At 36.0% G+C, this 18,677-nt stretch overlaps 1 protein-coding gene across 1 annotated transcript in view; it reads right to left on the bottom strand.

Moving 5' to 3' along the window:
- The window catches only part of LUZP2 (leucine zipper protein 2), a gene marked incomplete at its 3' end in the record, with an annotated part of 198,263 nt that overhangs the window by 89,509 nt on the left and 90,077 nt on the right, over positions 1–18,677 (bottom strand). The window contains exons 3-5 of the mRNA XM_082318626.1: positions 18,021–18,091; positions 17,089–17,170; positions 10,394–10,456 (exon numbers count right to left, since the gene is read on the bottom strand). Of these exons, the coding sequence (XP_082174752.1) occupies positions 10,394–10,456; positions 17,089–17,170; positions 18,021–18,091 (216 nt within the window). The remainder of the gene's footprint in view (positions 1–10,393; positions 10,457–17,088; positions 17,171–18,020; positions 18,092–18,677) is intronic.

An 18,677-nucleotide genomic window follows, 5' to 3' on the forward strand; every position in this document is an offset into this window, starting at 1 on the left:
AGTACTTAAACAAAAACTAAATAAAATCAATGCAACTCACTCGAGTTATTATGCCTAAAATTAGTGACAAGTCAATTGATCTGTTTAATATTTCCTTCTCCAATAACATCTGCAGCCCCAAATATGGTTGAACAGTGTTGAAAAGAGAGTGTGGGAGAGAAGACTCCAGAACTAAGTGGTTTAAAATGTTTCTGGATAGCACAAAATTGGAAATTGTGGCCCAGAATAGAACAATTTCTACATTTACGACTCAGTATGAGGTTGACTGGACACTGAGGGTGAACTATGTCCTATCACTAGAGTAACACATAGTGAACTGCTACAGTGATTTTATAGCAAGAGGCCAGTCAAATTTGAGAGTATGTTGTTCCCGCTCCACTGTACCATAAATGTTTTCACATTTTTAAGGCAAGCAATTCCCCAGCAAGGCTGAGATATTCATTAGGAAAAGTGATACATAAGTATTTGAGTTGAACAAGCTCCGAACATCCTTCCTAAGACGGCTGATTTTTTTTTGCAGGGACAAAAATGTCTGCATTTGAAAATATTCCAGGGTTTCAGGCTGAAATAGATGCAAAGTAGATGAGAATCAATTCTTTTTGCTGCGAAGAAAAACCAGTTTCATGTGATTGTACTTCTTTTAGAATAACACGGTGGGGTCACATTACAGCCAAACAGCTTGTCCAGACACCTTAGCTCAGGTAGTAACATAACCGACAATTTAGGAATTTTATGTGAGGGTTTTTTCTACAATAATTCTAACATGAATTTCAATTAAGTATTTTATTATTGTTATCTTTTTATCCTCTTTGAATATCCATACATAGTTGGAATTATTATTCCAAATATTGTATTTAGTTTGATCAAATTAAGACTGGAGGATAATGAGTCTCAGGAGAGGACTATAATCTTTTGTCGTGGTTTAACCCCAGCCAGCAACTAAGCACCACACAGCCGCTCGCTCACTCCCCCCCGGTGGGATGGGGGAGAGAATCGGAAGAGTAAAAGTGAGAAAACTCATGGGTTGAGATAAAGACAGTTTAATAGGTAAAGCAAAAGCCACACGCACAAGCAAAGCAAAGCAAGGAATTCATTCACTACTTCCCATCGGCAGGCAGGTGTTCAGCCATCTCCAGGAAAGCAGGGCTCCATCACGCGTAACGGTTACTTGGGAAGACAAACGCCATCACACCCAATGTCCCCCCCTTCCTTCTTCTTCCCCCAGCTTATATACTGAGCATGATGTCATATGGTATGGAATAGCCCTTTGGCCAGTCTGGGTCAGCTGTCCTAGCTATGCTCCCTCCCAGCTTCTTATGCACCTGGCAGAGCACAAGAAGCTAAAAAGTCCTTGACTAGTGTAAACTCTACTCAGCAAGAACCAAAACATCAGTGTCTTATCAACATTATTCTCATCCTAAATCCAAAACACAGCACTCTACCAGCTACTAAGAAGAAAATTAACTCTATCCCAGCTGAAACCAGGACATCTTTATAAAGTCACAGGCTATCAACCCTCAGTTGAAAAATACTTCACCATATAAAGCTGACATTTTCCAGCTACACTTCATCTTGATTAAGGTTAAAAACTAGAAAACAACAGCAGTCCAGTTTAATTTAAACCTCTAAATAGCAAAAAATATTTTTTAAAATCACTTTCTGCTCCCACTGAACTTAGCAAATAAACATCTGTATTCAATAGTATGATCCTAAAGAAAATGCGAACGCTCCAAGCCTTCTCCCCTGAAATCAATGGAAGTTTTGCATGGTGTACCATAATATGATCAATTTGGGGTTCACCAGTCTTTTTTCTCTAAATTTTTATTGACCTTCATGGAAATCTAGTTATAACTACAAGAGCCATGTCCCTGCCCATTAATCTAGTAGTCTGAGCTTCATAGCCTCTGGAGAGCTCTCAGGCCAGGACAGGAGCATTCCAGGTGTAATATAACTTTTTCAAGCAACTTTTTAAATTAATAAGCCAAGTGCATTTTCATGTCACATATACCTTTATAAATTCTTATGTTATTAAGTCCTGTGTGGTGTTTTCAGAGGCAAAGAATACTCTTGATACTGAATTTGGATGACTCAGAGCTCCTCAAGGGTGACCCCTTGTTTTTGATCCTAAGTGACAAATATCAGTAATTGACAGCATTATTTGTAATGATGAAATCAACAGCTCGCCTTCTCTTTCTTTATGAACCATGGCAATTTGATTATTAAATGCTCTTTTATTATTTCATCTAAGGATAAGAATCAATAGTGTCTACTCAAGATTTTGAAGGATTGACTTACATTCTTTTTTTTAACCACATATAGCATCATTACTTCCTTTTAAGTGGTCTTTACACTAGGTAATTTTAACATCTTGGTACTAAAAGCAAACTTTTCCACTTGTCTGCATAACATGAATAAATTAGATCAGCACTTTCCTTTTCCTGTTTGGCAAAATTTATACTAGCTTCAGGGAAAGTTTTACATTACTTATAAAAGTTCATCTAAGCTAAAAGTTCTCTGGAGCTTGGCTCTGAGCCACCTTGCTCTTGAGATCTGTAATGCTGGAAAACACTGATTTGGATAACACTAAGATTCACAACACACTCTGTACAAGTTCAAAGATCAAAGATTTTTATTAGGTTCCATGCCGCTCCTGTTGCCTGCTGAAGCTGCAACAGATGTCATGGAGAGTTGTGTGTGCAAAGGATGGAATATAGCTCTTTTAAACTTGACTTTTCAAGATAACCTCTTAAACTTCATGTTTTGCTGCCTTTTTGAAATAAAACATAGTGAAGGAACCGCTAAGACTTTCTATTCTTAACCCTTAGCTTCAAACATACTGGTCATACTTGCATAAAAATAAAATTAAATGAGCATCAGAGAACTCCAGCATCTCCCTTATCCCAAAGGCCTGTACAATCTGATCTTTGAAATGCTTATGGAAGTTTACCTCACACACTACCACATTACGTAGCATCAGTATCCGGGAGCACTAATTACCAGCAGCAATTTCCTATGAAAGGAAATGAAGGGAAAGTACTCTTTCTTTTCCCCATGGATGATATTTTGCTACAAATGACAATTGAAAAAGACTAAGCTTCAGAGATAAAAAGCCTGTTACTCAGATTTGAGACTAGATGAGTAAGAAAAAGAAAGAATTCAGACCCATTTTGGAACTTTGGACTTAATGAAGCAGGGTGTCAGAAATAAGAATTTAATAACGTGTCCTGGGCAGCATAGGATGAGTAAATGCATGAGTAAAAACATTAGAATAACTTCAGCAAAACTACAAAAGAACACTGCCATGATTTTCAACATCATGGTTAATTGAAAAGATGACAAAGAATATCGGGCAAAATCCAGGCAGACAGTTTTCTAAACATTGTGGCTAAGTACAGGTTGAAAAGAGAGCCCTAACAGGTATAACATTTAATTTTTCATCTTCTTGCTTGTTAAGGATACATTTTACCTGAACATTCTTATTTGAGCATCTCCTTCATTTTCTAGTAGTTCATGGCTGTAAATTAGATTCTTTACACCCTGGCTCTAGATTTAAAGAATGAATGAAGAATCTAAAAGTATGGTGGTCCCTAGGAGAGAGGGATCCAGACACAGCAGATCCATCATATTCTTTTACTTGATGCTCTGATTCTGATTATCACTCAACAGCAACTGAGAAAATGTGTCCTACACTCCTGGGTCTACAAGATCAGGAAAACAAAACTTCTAAAACCAAAAGCTTATTCTAACATTCACTGCAGTCGCTACTGTGTCACTATAAATATATCTCACTGACAATCTTGATGCAGTACGATTTGTTTTCTGTATGATCTCATATACTGTCCCCTAAGATCCATTTTCAACTGATTAAACTGTTTCTACTTTTTCCTTATCATTTTCAGTAAAAACCCTCACAGAACAATTTTAAGCAAATTATTTTTTAAAAGAGGACTTTTTTTTTTACTTCAAAAGAAGGTGTAATCAATCAAGAAACAACACTGAATTTAAAGCCCTTTAGCAGAATGATATCTGAAGCTGCTCCTGTACTCTTCCTGCTCATTCATCTTTCCCTGGGCAGCGCCCCTGCCTCTGACACTTGTGGATGTTTCCTTCTGAATTGTAGAACCAATGCAGTACCCAAAGAGGGAACAGAACTTTACCCAATTTTCTTCTCACAGGACAGGCTTTTATACTTAGAAAAAAAAGTTAGTTTTATCTGCAGAGTATGGAGAGTGAAGAACTACAATGTCCTCCTTTATAGAATAGTATCAGCATACAGTCTTGAAGCCTTAAAATTTCATTTCTGCTTCACTAACGGAGGTTTCTCCTTTTTTTTTTTTTTTTTCCCTCCACCATAATTCAATGCAATTCGATTGAATTCACCCTGCAGGGCATGAAATTCCCAATATATCAGGTGAGACTTTAAACTGCTGTGACTTTACCTTTTATTAGTGCAGCTAAGCACAGAGAGATTAAAGAAAATTCTGTTTTAGGATGATTTACTCGACCCTAAAGCTATAACTACAATTTATACATGAATAGAGCAAAAGTATTGTTTACAAGGTAGTTATTTAAAACTGTGCTTCTTTGCAAAAAGAACACATATTACTGAGAGCTACAGTCAAATTCATTTTCCACTCCTGGTTTACTTTGTATTGCCTGTACTACTATACATCTTTCATGTAATTCATGTTTTTCAAAGTTCTGCCACAGCCTAAACAGCAAAGAAATATATTGCCTGATATAAACCACTGGGTCAACTTTACAAATACAAGGGATTGTTGTAAATCTGTAAAGATATTAACATACCTTAACGGAGGTATACACAGAGATATTGTAAAATGCTTTGCCCAAAGATAATATGACAAGCTATAGAGTAATTTCTTATCTAATCAAATGTAATTAAATGGTTTAAATAAGAGCAAAGTTTTTTTTTTATACACACTTCTAAGTCTAATGTGAGGCAACTATAGCGTCCACGTGACAAAGTTGAATAACATTTCACTACCTTTCAGTAAAGAATATACACCATGTATTAACTTTAAGGGAAAACTCCTGACTCATTTATCTCAAGGAAATCGCATGTAAGTGTATATCAGCTAGGACACCTACATTTAACCGAAGATGGCTTTTATAGGTGCTCCAGTAGGAAATGAATAACAAACTAACAAAATGCACAACACACATCAATGCAGAAAAGACATTCATTTAAGAAATTAACCCATCATGGATATGCATATTCAGAGTGGCACCCAAAACTATCAGTTCTGAATACCGAATAGCAATTGTTAAGACCCATGATTTTTCTGATATAAACAAGGGTTAACACAGCATCCTGCTTTAGCTTCATTTTTAGAGCAGTTTTGGCATCATTTTCCACAACTGATATACACCTGACATGATAGAATTGAGCTGCTCACTCTGTTACAGGCCATCTCCAAAAGTGAAAATTTTCACAGTATTTTATACATATTCTATTTTAGTCTACATTTTTGCAAAGTGTCTTAACTCCACCAGTGCTTCTGAATTTCCAGACCTCTTGGTTTCTTTGTCAATAATAGAAACTTCTCAAAATAAGAGCTTATCCATTTACATGTCAATCCTTTATTAGACTACATTAACACAATCCACATGATTTTACAGCTGGAAGTCTGACAGATTTTTTTCTGGTATTGCAGAAAGCACTTAGAGACCCCTAAAAAAGACAGGATTTTTAGACACATAATCCCTATGCGCTGTATCTGGTGCTTTTTTCCCTCGGCACCAGGAACTATTTTTGTTGTTAACTGTTTTTTTCCAAAGCCCTGAATAGCCTGAAAATTGCCTTTCTGTACAATGTCCTCTCCTCATACGCCACATCACAGCTGCTGCATTCAGTTGGAAGGCTGTTGTTGTCTGTTCCTATCTCTGAATTACAAAGCTGAACGGCAGTAGGGCATGCGCCGAAAGAACAGAACTAATTAGGGAATTATTTTTACATTCGTGGAAGAGCCTGAGATTGCAAAATTCACAATTTGCCAACACAAACTGAGGGTGAATGTGATATTTGAAAGGACGAAAGTAGCTATGAAAGGAATTCCATTTTCATTATCTGTCTCTATATATCTGTATGCAGGTAGCACTTTTAAAAAATACATAGAAAATGCTACCAATTCTTTAAATATATAGCATATCCAATCTTACAAACAAGACTGGAGGCAGGACCTAGATAATATAATGTTTCCTCAAAATCATACTATTTAAATTCAGTCAAATCTTTGTCAAAATATGAAGTCCTTATTGAAACCTTCAAAAACCATCACTGAAATTCAAAAAAACCTCATATTAGTGGACTTACTTTTAGGGAACTGGCAAACATAGTATAGAAGTTTAATAGAAAGCCGTTAGGTAGGTACAGCTATTGGTTCCTTTTCCACACAGTAGCTGATGCAGAGGACTAAGCAATGATCTTAAATCAAATTTCTCTCAAGGCAAGTTTAGTTGACCGAGCCAAGAACAGAATGCTGGAGATTCTGACTTCCAGGGCACGCTAGGACCGTATTGCTTCTTTAATCACAAGTACTATTCTGTGTTTCCTCCTAAAATAAGTGCAAAATAAACAGCGCCCACAATCTTTTCCTACAGCTCTTGCAACATCTTGCAAGTTGGCAACATAAAAAAATGGAAATATTTCAGGCACTTTGATTAAATTAGAAACAAACAAAAAGTAGATCGCTTGTGCAGACTTTTTCCAGTATTTATCTATGTGAATGTGTTTGGATAGGGTAGTAATAAAAATGCCAGAAACATCACCTGGATGCAAGCACTGTCAAGTACTTGCATCAAACTTTTTCCTGCCCCTTTTTTTTTTAGCTACATACCATTGCTGGTCTTAAATATACAGGTGTGCAAAACCCTTGTATCTTGGGGAGGGGGGCATCTGGGTGGGTGCGGGGGTTGGGGAGGAAACAGGCCTTTATCACTTCTCATGCAATTTTGAAAACCTAGAAGATCAAATCTTCATTGCATTTTTTCTACACCTCATTTCCTCTTTGCTGCATATATTAAGTCTCCTTCCTTTACTTATGTCTTTGTTATTATACTTCTTCTGGAAGACTTAACGCTTCTCTTCCCACATCAAGTTTGAAACATTTGTAGAAAGTACTGGAAGGTTCTGTAGTTCCATTTAGAGCATCTAGACATTAATTCACTAATTCCCTAGGGAAGAATGTGGCTTTTTTCTTCTCAGTAAAACTTACCCCTCCGTTTTAATTTTATTACCTAAAAGAGATGAGTAATACAAATTAGACAGATCTTTTTGAATAATTTCAGGAACATTTGAATGATAGTTAAATCCTATGTAATTTGGATATATGGAGGAGAAAGAAGCAGCAGGTGAGCTAGAGTAGAACACACATCACTGAAGGCCTCAGGAAACTGGAAATTTGTGTTATTTGCTTGATGTGTTCTACTTCCCATCTAAACCAATATCTCTAGTTTAATCACCGCTCTACCTCTAAGATTAATTCTCATTTTTCAATATGCTATTTCTTTTTTCCTTTTTGAGAAGCCTCAATCACAGATGCCCCAAATAATATTTATACAGGACTCTAGAAACTATTCCCTCAGTGACTCACAAAACTCCTGTCCATCTTCTCTGCTCTTTCGTAGTCAAAGTACTTCCCTAAAAACTCAGACAAAATCACAACCAGGTGTGGCAGGATAGTGGAGATAGATATCAAAAGTACACCTTAAATATTTATGATCTTATAAATGTCAGTCACTCAGATTACATCTTTACTTTTGTAAGTAAAATTGTATACTTTTATACTTTTTTATATTAAAAAAGTTTATACTTTTTTTTTATACTTTTATACTTTCACCCGTGTGTTTATCTATTCTCTAAGGATATGCCAAGATATTAAAGAGAAATCATAATCTTTTTCATTCTTCATATAGTGTACAGACTGAAGCTTCATTTAGCGCCAGACATTTGCAATGTGACCGAAAGAAGCTACACAGTAAATGTCTGCAGCCAGCCCTGCGGCGCCCAAGAAAAGACATTATTCTGGTTTGCTCTCAAGGGTTTCCTTGGGCTGAGTTCAAGAGGAGCTAATGGCAGACTGCTTGCAACTGCTAACGAAGTGTAGTAACAGTTACTACTGCGGCAGGACAGCAAAGCACACATAAATTCAGCACACAGACATTCAACCTCATGAAAGAGTGCGACGTATAAATAAGGCAAATAGTAACAAATCCTGAAAGGAACAGTCAAATGACCAAAAAACATACAAACTGCCTAGAAGCTGTTAAAAAATGCTGTATTAGAAGCCCCTAAAACATTGAATGACTATAAAGCTAAGAAGGCTATACAGGGAACAACTCAGAAAAACTTGCTCAAGGGAGGAGAACAGGAAAGGACAGAAAAAAACCCTAAACCATAAACAGTGAAGTGAGAGGGAACTTGACAGTGTAAGGAGTTGTAGAGGTATCTGATATCAAAAAAGGATTTAGAAAAATTAATGGACAGCAGGTTCATAGACATACTCTAGAGGGAACAGATAGGGATTCATCTTCTAACATCCCAAACTCAGCGACTGCGGATGCTGTGGGAATTAAGGCAGGCTTACGCACTCTGCCCTAATAGCGTTTGCTATTGCCATTGCCACAGACAAGATACTGAGACTGATGGACCACTGAGCATTTCTCATGTTCTTGTAATCCAAAAGATGGGAGGAGTCCCACTACCGTGCCGCACCCAGAGTGCCATCCACCAGATCATGGTGACCCCTGGGGTTTGCCACTGGCCTGAATTTATTTCTGATGTATCTTCACTGATTTCAGGTACACCAGTATTTCACCTGACTTCCCCCTCCTTTCCTCTCCCTACCCCCCCCCCCCCCCCCCCAAGAGAAAGAGAGAAACACAAATGTAAAATGTGTGTGAATGGGTACATCTGTGGGTATCCAAGTCAACATATCTATGTTTTGAATTGAAACAATGTTGAGCATTCTAAATAACCCATTCATTTTAGGTAGTGATGGAGATGGTTAATCACTCTGCAGACTGACACACAATTGGAAGCATAAAATGCATGTTATATGTATGTTGTATACAAATTACATGTTTCTCTGAAAGGCCCCGTGATAGGCCTAAAATGCTTGCAACATCGGTACATCCAGGTTACACGGTCAACGCTTGCAACTTCACTAAATATTACAGAAGTCTAAAGACCTACCTAAGAAAATCATTAGCAGCCAGATGGTTTGAATGTTGACGAATGAAGTATTTATTTGCGTGCAATAAGAGACAGGATTTTTTACAGCTGGTCAATAGGATTGGACTGATATGATTTATTAGAATTAACAGGTGCAATTGCAAAGCATCCAATGATCACAGGTGGGAAAAGAAAGCAAGGCGGTTGTGACTGTAGATGAAGACAACTGAGAATGTGGCTTAAATAACACGAGCAACTGAAACAGACAATATTTCCTTTGCAAGTTAAAAAGTAATGTGCACTTTTTCCAGATTGACTGTATATATACACTCTCAGACCAAACACATCAAAGATCACTGTTTAAATAAGTGCTTTATGGAGATCAAGTTTTCATACACATCAAACTCGGAATAGTTTAGAACAGCAAAATGTAAGAATTGAACCGAACAGATAAAGACAAGAAGCCCGATTGTTAAAAGAACAAGAGATAATCTGAATAAAATATTTTCAAGTGCAAAGTTCTTTGCAAAATGAAGCAATAAAAAGGGAAACTATATCCTGATTTAGACAAATTGTCAAATTGTCAAATTTAGACAAAGGAGGAGAAAAATAAGACGCTACTCAAAATATTTTAAGTTTCCATTCCAAGAACAAATTTCAAAATAAATTCAGTTTAATACTAACAAAAATTAAATAAAACATGTTTTATGTTTTATTTGGGATTTTGGGATCAATTTGGGATTAATATTCATGACATATAAAGCTTAAGAAAACATTTTAGGAATGTGGTTTGTTTAAAATTTTATTAAGAATCTCAATTCTGAGATGGTATTTCCTTTCTCCTCCTCTTGCTGTTTATTTTTAAAGCAGGTAATAACACTGTGGATGAAGTTTCACTGTGTATCAATAATCTATAGAACTGAATTAAGTATTCCTTTCTGAAAAAGCACTGCTCATAAGTACAGCAAAAGTTACAGCAACGTACTACAGACCTATGCACCAGTAGCAAGAAGTCAAAAGTTGCATTCAATAAAATACTATTTCTAAATGCACACCGTCATTTTTGTTTGCTTTTATATTTTGAGTATTTCACTGCAGGTTTATCCTTCTACTACAACATGTGTTTTCAATATGAAGCCAAACCATAATCTCCTTCAGTGTAAACTCTGAACAGAGATGACAATCAAATGTTCCTCTTACCTCATTTTGGAGGTCACGGATCATTTTGCTCTTCCTTTCCATTTCAGTCTTCAGAAAGTTAATCTACAAGTTTAAAGAAATGCTGAGTGTGAGTTGTTGAAATGTACCTGAACATCAGTTTAAGCATTAATTATTTTTTACTCTACTTACAGCTTTAAAACAAACAAACACTGCCTTACATCTGTTTCTACCAATAAGTTATCTTAAAAAACTTCTGCTTATATACCAATTTGGTATAGGCCACAGTTAGCTATTTGCTAAATCTACAAACATTTAGCATGATAATTTACTAGAAAACTTATAATCAAGAGAAGAAAATAGCTGTACATAAATAGGCTTACTTTACTTTTGCACCAGTAGATAGTGTTTATTTTTCACAATGAAATCCCATATGATCTTCAAAGAACTAATGATTTTTACAACAATATTAGCTGATTTTACAATCTAAAAATTTTTAACCCTCTAAGAACACAACATCTATCATAGTAGGTTTCTAACGCAGTTATTTGATTTGAATGCTACAGTACTGGTCCTAATGAGATAAACCCCTTGCTTCTTGTCAGTCACCTGTGGAATAAAGCGTATTATAAATCTAGCCTTTAGTTTCTATTTAATTCAATGACTTGCCTTGGAAAGTAGATATTCCAATTTTAGTTTTAAGATAGAATTTAATCAAACACAGTTTAAAATATTGTTTTTACAAATCAGTCTAAGTTTCTTTCAGGATTGAGCTTTCCTCCTGGCTTATGGAACATAAAGGCAGAAAGGAGGATATAATTATAACAACTAGGATTAAAAGAATACATTCCTTTCACTTTGAAGGAGGATGCTCTTGGATACCTTAATTAGCAAAATACTCATCCCTATATACCCAATGCCCCACGCCACGTTCTCTCCCCCATTGATACAAAAGCCCACCTATGTTCATGGGAAACTACAGTTCATCTGATGTTGCACCAGACTCGTTAAGAAAAATAAAACCTCTGTAAGAAAATAGATTTAGATTATAGAGACATTGACCTAGAGAGTAATGGTTTGGATGTCATGCAGATGAAAAATGGCAGTGAATCTGCATGATATGACAGCTGTGCTTAGAATCATGTCCACACTCAAGTAGACAGATGTCAGTAATTTGAAAACCATCACCAGACTTGACATCACTCTCATCTGTATCAAAAGAGAAGTCAGAGAACACTATCATCACTTATGAGAGAAAAGCAGGTAGGGGGTCCATGAGACTATTGCCAACTGACATGCATACGCGTTATTTCTTTTGCAAACTCTTCCAAAATTTTGTCTAAGTGGTTTGGTTGTGGAAATACTAACTACACATACACTAACTACACCGAGGATGATGTTTTAACAGAAGATTAATATATTCAGCACTTGCCTAGCAATCACGTCCACAAATAGTGGCATTTAGTCCATGTATGTTCTATAATAAACATGAAGATTTTACACAACAATAAATAAAGGTTACAATCAAAATATGAGATCAGGATTAGCTGGGGAAAAGAATAAAGTAACTATTCACATGATGGGTTTTGATTTTTCAGCTGTTCAAAAGATTTGCCAGCTACCATTAAATACTGATAAAAATAATATACTGTCCTCCGTTAAAGAATGTTCCCTTTCTTAGTCCTAACTCTCAAGAGAATATGAACATTCCTTCAAAGCACTTCACTTCTAAATCTGAATATATATGAAATAATTAAGGAGATAGGATACCAAAATTATTGTCTGTGTGCTCTCTATACATAGCCTGTAAGTATCAGCTTGGATCTTCTAGCGGAGAGATATTTAAGACACCACAGTACTGTTAATTTAACCAGCAATCTCTGTTAGTTAAACCAGTAATTTTTTTTAATTACTATTCACATACACGTGCATCTGATATCACTGATATGGACATCTTAAATAGTGCAAACTTACTGTTTTAGCTTATCTGAATAATTAAAAAAAAAAATTAAGTCCCTTTCTTTTTTAAAAATAATACCGGTATTAATTTAAAACTTACTCATTTTTCTTTCATATTATAACAGCATTTTTAAAGCACTTCTACTAAATCTCTAACAGCTGAAGAGCCACTTAGTCATAAAGTATAGCTATAGAGAGCTACCTAGGAGGGATTTATATGGCTTGGCTACTGGAGATCATATAGAGATAACAATTTAAGTGCATCTATAATTTCATGCTTTAAGGCAGATCGGTCTGTATCAGACCATTTGCATGATGCTTTTAGCCAGTCCCAAGGACAAGGCATAATACCATTTTCCAGAAGAGATGTAAAAATTCTACTTTCAGTCACCAAGTCCTGCTAGCATAATAAACAAGAATGGACATTTATACCCATCTCTAAATTAAAAGGCACAGAAACTGAAAAACTGAAACTAAGAAAACTTTCTTCACCTCCTCCTCTCTTCTACCCACTCTTTGTTCTTATTTGACATTCACCTCTTTCCAAATGTTGGCTGCCTTTAATTACTACCTAGCTGTAATTATGAAAATACATAATGAAAATATATTGTTCTAAGGCTGAACTTTGCAATATTAACCAAGGACACTGCTGCTGTCTCTTGGAGACAGACATCCAAGGTACTCGGAGCTTTGTGTGTTTCAGAGCTCATTACGTTTATTAAAGGCAACAGCTTCCATCCAGTGGCCTTTACTCACAGCAGTTTGTGACCTTGAAATGTTCAAATTAAATTTTTCCCCATTGAAATACAGAATGTTTTAGCAGATGGCAGTGATGTAATTCTAAGAGTCAGACAATAGTTAGTTAGTCACTACAGACGAAGGATGGAAGAATACCAATATAGCATCATTACCACACAGTCAAAGCTCAGCTGTACGCTTATTTGCTTACCTCCAGATTTCTTGTATTTTGCTCAGGACTAAGACATGATCAATTAAGATGGGATTAGAATATATTCATTAACACCTCATTCACAGATATTGCAGGCATGAGTTTGTGATGGTTCTTAAGATTCTTGTTAGGTGGTGGATGTGTCTGAATTAAATTCCCCATATTCTGTTAGTCTTTTGTTATAAGAAAAACCCTACTGATTTCAAAATAACCATATTGTTTATTGTTTATTTTTACAAGTCATGCATAATGTGCTACTTATTTCTCCTTTTTCATAGTAAACACTGAGCAACTGGGAAAAAGGAGTTTACACAGACATATTTTCTCCTTTATTTTGACAAACTGTACTATAATTGTATTGTTAAACAATTCCATCACCATGTCTTCTTAAAAATTGTTAGCATGATATAAAATACCAACAGGAACAAAAGGTAAAATGCAGACTAAGCTTAGTCTACTTAGCCAAACTATTTTTCAGTATTTCCCTGTTTCCTTCTTTACTTCTCCCTCATCCAGAGCTATCCAGCTCTTTCCATATACTTTAATTACAGTTAATAGGAAACAACTTTGCAAACCTCAAGGTCACTTCCTAAAAAAATAACTATTTCTTACAATCGAAGCAGTTAGCATGAAGCACAGTCAAGTGAAGAGCCCTTCTCCAAAAAGCTCTAAGAGCCTGCTAACCTAATACAGACATACAGAATCACTATTTACCCTATTTATTCAAATTCACTGGAAAAAAAAATACTTTCAAGTGACATGTATTACTTGCCTTCTGCCTCTTTGTTAACAAAAGTGAAAATGAGTCTATGGTTCCTAATCCTGTTCTGGAAGAAGTGGTTCCACTTCACATTTAGAGATACAGCATGACATCATTAACATTTTTTTTCACTGCATAACAACCTATTATGAATTGCTTAGGTATTTGATATTAAATGCAGACTAAAAAGCTCTGTCAACCTTTATCAATTGTTAAAGAGGACAACAGGTTATTTGGAATTGTCTCTTACACGTTTTATGTCCAATGTTGTATTTCTAAACCCAGTATGGTGCTTCTGACTAACAAGCTTTCTCTATTTAAGAAATGCTTTTTGATATACAAATAATCCATAGTTCTAGTGTGAGATGGTCTGTAAGGAAGCTCCCTCACAACCAAGGCTTTCTGGAAGACTTTATTTGACCTTGAACTTTGCAAAATAGGACTACTGTAAAATTTAAACCATCCTTATCATAACCAGTATTCCTCTGCACATTTTACTATCTCAGATAGAGTAACTGAAACAAGAGGCATAAATTTATCCGAGGTCTGCCATATATTTTCTAGAAAAGACCTGTCCCAAGACGGACTGCTGTTCTCCATATGTTAGTGCTACAGATGCAGAAGACAAAAGACCCAGAAAGGGAGTGCTCACTCCTGCTAAGGGCCCCCAGGTCAGTCCTCAGTGTGATTAGTACTGTAAAGGAGAAGAATGTCTTTAAACTTCATTTTTGTTTCCTCAAGCCTGAGTTGCTGCTTCTGCCCTCAGAAAGTTGTTACTACCTAGCAGCAGCTCCGCTGTCTGCTTTCTGAGAGACTGTGCCCACCAACACTTCAGCAGATCCCCAGAATGGCAACTTTTTAGCTGCATACCATTCTTGGCTTCTCTAATCTTAAAGAGCCAAGAAAATGGATAAACAGGCACAGTAACATTGATAACATTGTTTCTGATGAATCATTTGTGCAACTGAGAGTGAAGAATCTTGCCATACATTCTACAAGACGCGGATGCAAAGCGTAATGTATCGCTGTGGCGTCTCCTTTGTTCTTTTGGTTTGGTCAGAGCGCTTGAATACTTTCCAGGTTATTTTTCATGTAATTTGACTTAATTCTTGTAAATTCTTACTTACACTTTTGCATTTACCTAATAAAGAACGCCATCAGGCAGGTGTTCCCTGTTGAATATATACAGCCAATTAACATACAGTAAGCATTGTACTATGCCTCCTTGGCAAGTGCAGAAATCTGTATTTCCAACCCCCCTCCAGTGTTTTACTCATGTGGCTTTGAGAAATATGATTCCATTCTTATTTACTCTGATGAAAATCAAGTTTTACTTCACCAAATCCTGTAGAATAAAATGTGCTTAAATTGGATTAGAAACAAGACTCACAATTCATTAAATTAGAATTAAATTCAAGGTCCCATTGTCTAGCTAGGCTTGCCTCAAAGTACCTAGATCTTTCATAGCGTTCATATTGCTTTCAGAAAAACATGAAACACATGGAGAAACCAGATGTAAAGTAACCCTATGTGACAGTAATAATATTTATTTCCATTTCTATTGCAGCTTTCATCTGAGAATCCTGAAGGACTTTTTGAATATTCATTCAGTCTCACTGTATTGGTGAGCTCCATTAGGTACATTGTACCCTGAGGCATAAAGAAATAAATGTCACAAACCAAGGACACAGTTCTGCTTTCCTTAAAATCAGTGGCAAATTTAATATTTTATTATTGGCAAATTTTAGAATTCACCTCAGGAATTCAGTTTCTCTAACCAGCTGACAACAGTCCAAACCAAGTTGTATTATAAACTCAGAGGGGTTTTTCCTGGTTTCTGCACTAGGTAATATTTTTGCTTACAGTTAACAGTAGATTTTGTTTGACTTGTGTAGAACAAATCTTGTGGTCTTCCCAGGTGCTAGGGTGTGGACTGAATTTACACAAGGCACTGCTGCTCAAGTTAGAAAAAGCACTATATCACGAAGAACAGAGCCAATAACCCATTCACTATATCTGAGATTTAGTTAACCCACAGCTGAACTAGTCTTGAATATCAAAATCTAACACAGAGATTAAATAACAAAATATGTTTTCTGCCTTTAATTTGTAGGACTAGAATTCATTGTGCTGATTAAGCTGGTAGGAACGTGTCCATGTACCTGGAAAAAGACAACTTTTGACCAGCATGTTCTGAGTACTTAGCAGTGAAGCTAGATTCTCATTTTTTCTTATTTCAGGACAATATATCTTGCCTCAGTACAAAACCATCTTATACAGTGCAGATATTTTATAAATCCTTCTAGCAGCTTGTTTTCAAGTCTAGAGTTACAATCACAGAACACTTGGGGTTTGAAGGGACCTCTGGATGTTATCTAGACAACTTATGCTCAATGGTGTTCACATTATAAGACTACTACAAACCAACATAGGAAAAATTTCCTTTTTATGTATTAGAATTAAACAGAAAACATGATTCTACTTTTTTTTTTTTTTTTTTCTCCAGCAGCAAGGTGTGGCACTTTATACCCCACAGTATTACAGTGCTACTCAAAAATCCAACCAATTGTACAATTTACCCAGAAACAGAATTTCATTAAAGCATGAAATCTTAATGGGACTTGATACCTTCCTACAGTGATAATTAGATCTACTATGGTCAAAATTGGACACTCTACTATGGTTCTATTTTGTTGCTGAAAATCGGCAGTCATTCCAAAAAAGTCAATGGACGTATGACAGTGTACGTTGGTAACAGATGAAACATGAGGGTCCATAAAGATTACTTCATCAGGGAAAGGATTTAGGTCCAAGTCTCCAGGCCCAAATCTCCAAAAGTGTATACACACACCTAAATCCCACAGAAATTAGTGAAGACAGGGATCTTGGGGCTTTTGAACTTTTTTCAGCTCCTTTCTTCTGAAGCTTGTAGAGTACTAACACATACTTGAAATCCAAGTTTTTTACATGCAAAGTTATTTGAGCGAATGACAAATTCTCAAGGCAGAAGGATTAAAAAAAGAGAAGAAACAAAGAAAAATAACGAAAGAAAGACAGGGAATCACTCACGGTAGCTTGCTGCTTCTCTGCTTTCTCAGTTGCCTCATTAAGCTGCTTTTGAAAAGCCTCCTGGAGAGATTTCATTTCTTCCCTAGTTTTTTTGAAAACACAGAACACAAACTTTATCACAAGTGTCCATAAAGAAATAATTCTTCAGATTCTAGAAAAGGCACCTTTAATTATTCAGACTAACAGACAGATGTCCTGTGTCTATGAGTCTTGCTAATAAAATCATAATGATCCCATGAACTATAGTGCCAACGCAAGACAAAAATTATCTATGATGGAAATTGGCCACCTCTTACATCTACTGAGTAGCCTGCTGTGCGAAACATCTGCCAGTGTATAACTTCTAGCAAAAAGGATTGGCAACAAAAAAGTGAGGCAAGTGGGCTACTGAAAACATGCCAAAATGGAACCACACTATTATCAACAAGAACTAGTTTATATCTGCTTTAAAATAAATAAATAAATAATGCTCAATAAAATTCAAACTTCATCTGGTTCTTTCTGGAGACAAGCAACACAAAATTCAGTAGAAAATTCTGGGATACAACTGGACAGGAAAAAAAACCCAGGAGGATAATTGTTTGGATTAGGCTTTATTTGAATCAAAAAAACCCTTTGCATTACTGATGCAGAGAATTTCTTCAAATTGTGAGAATTACAGTGGGCTGAGATCCTCTGCTGGCCACCTCTTTCTAACCCACAGCATATGACACACTTTGGAGCTGTGCCTGTCCCATATCAGCTAATACATGATTTGTTTCAAAAGCTTCCTAAAATAGCATTCCCTGCCCTTATTTTACTGTTACAATCAGCAGACTCTGGAATACAGACGGTAGTGTTTATAGATTGAAAGTAAAAGGAAACATGGAATTTTCTAGTCTGACAGCTTTCAGTCTGGAAAAGGAGAGAGAATGGAAGAGGTGGGTTCTTACCTTTGCTTTTGGCCCAGTTCCAGAAGTTTCTGCACATCATTTTTGGCTGATGCTTCATCATTTTTCAAAGACTGATTGCAAAGGAAAAAATCTATTACCAAAGAGATCTTTAATGTTATTCATCTGTGAAATGATTAATTTGGTCCTCTTTCATAAAAAGCTCCTGGTGAATTACAGATATTACCACTTGTGAGAAGCAGAGGAATAGCCTGACTTTTCTTTTACCATAACTCAGCACAGCTAACTGTATACAGCTATTTTTCAAATATTAAATGAGAGCTGACCAAATAAGTAGATTTAGAAACAAACAAATTACTAAAAGCATTAGGATTGTACGACAAAGATAAGTGTGTGTATATACAGAAGATAATACTACAACTTTTTGTCTATATCTGGATCTCTGCAGCGTTGAGTCTAAAATAACTCATAATTTTGCTGAGTACTACCTTCAACTGTGCTGCATAAAAAAATCCCTTTCTTAACTAACTTTGTTACAAGGAGAACATTTAACTAAAAAGACGACAACACCTACAATAACAAAGAATGCTAAAGCACTCAAAAAAAAAAAAAAAAGAGGAGAAAAGGTTCAACAGGCCACAGTTCACATTAATTAAAACTAGTTCACGTTAATTAGAACCAGAGAAGTCTGAAATATAA

Source organism: Platalea leucorodia (assembly GCF_965183815.1).
Source record: "Platalea leucorodia genome assembly, chromosome: 7".
NCBI classification, from domain to species: Eukaryota; Metazoa; Chordata; class Aves; order Pelecaniformes; family Threskiornithidae; genus Platalea; species Platalea leucorodia.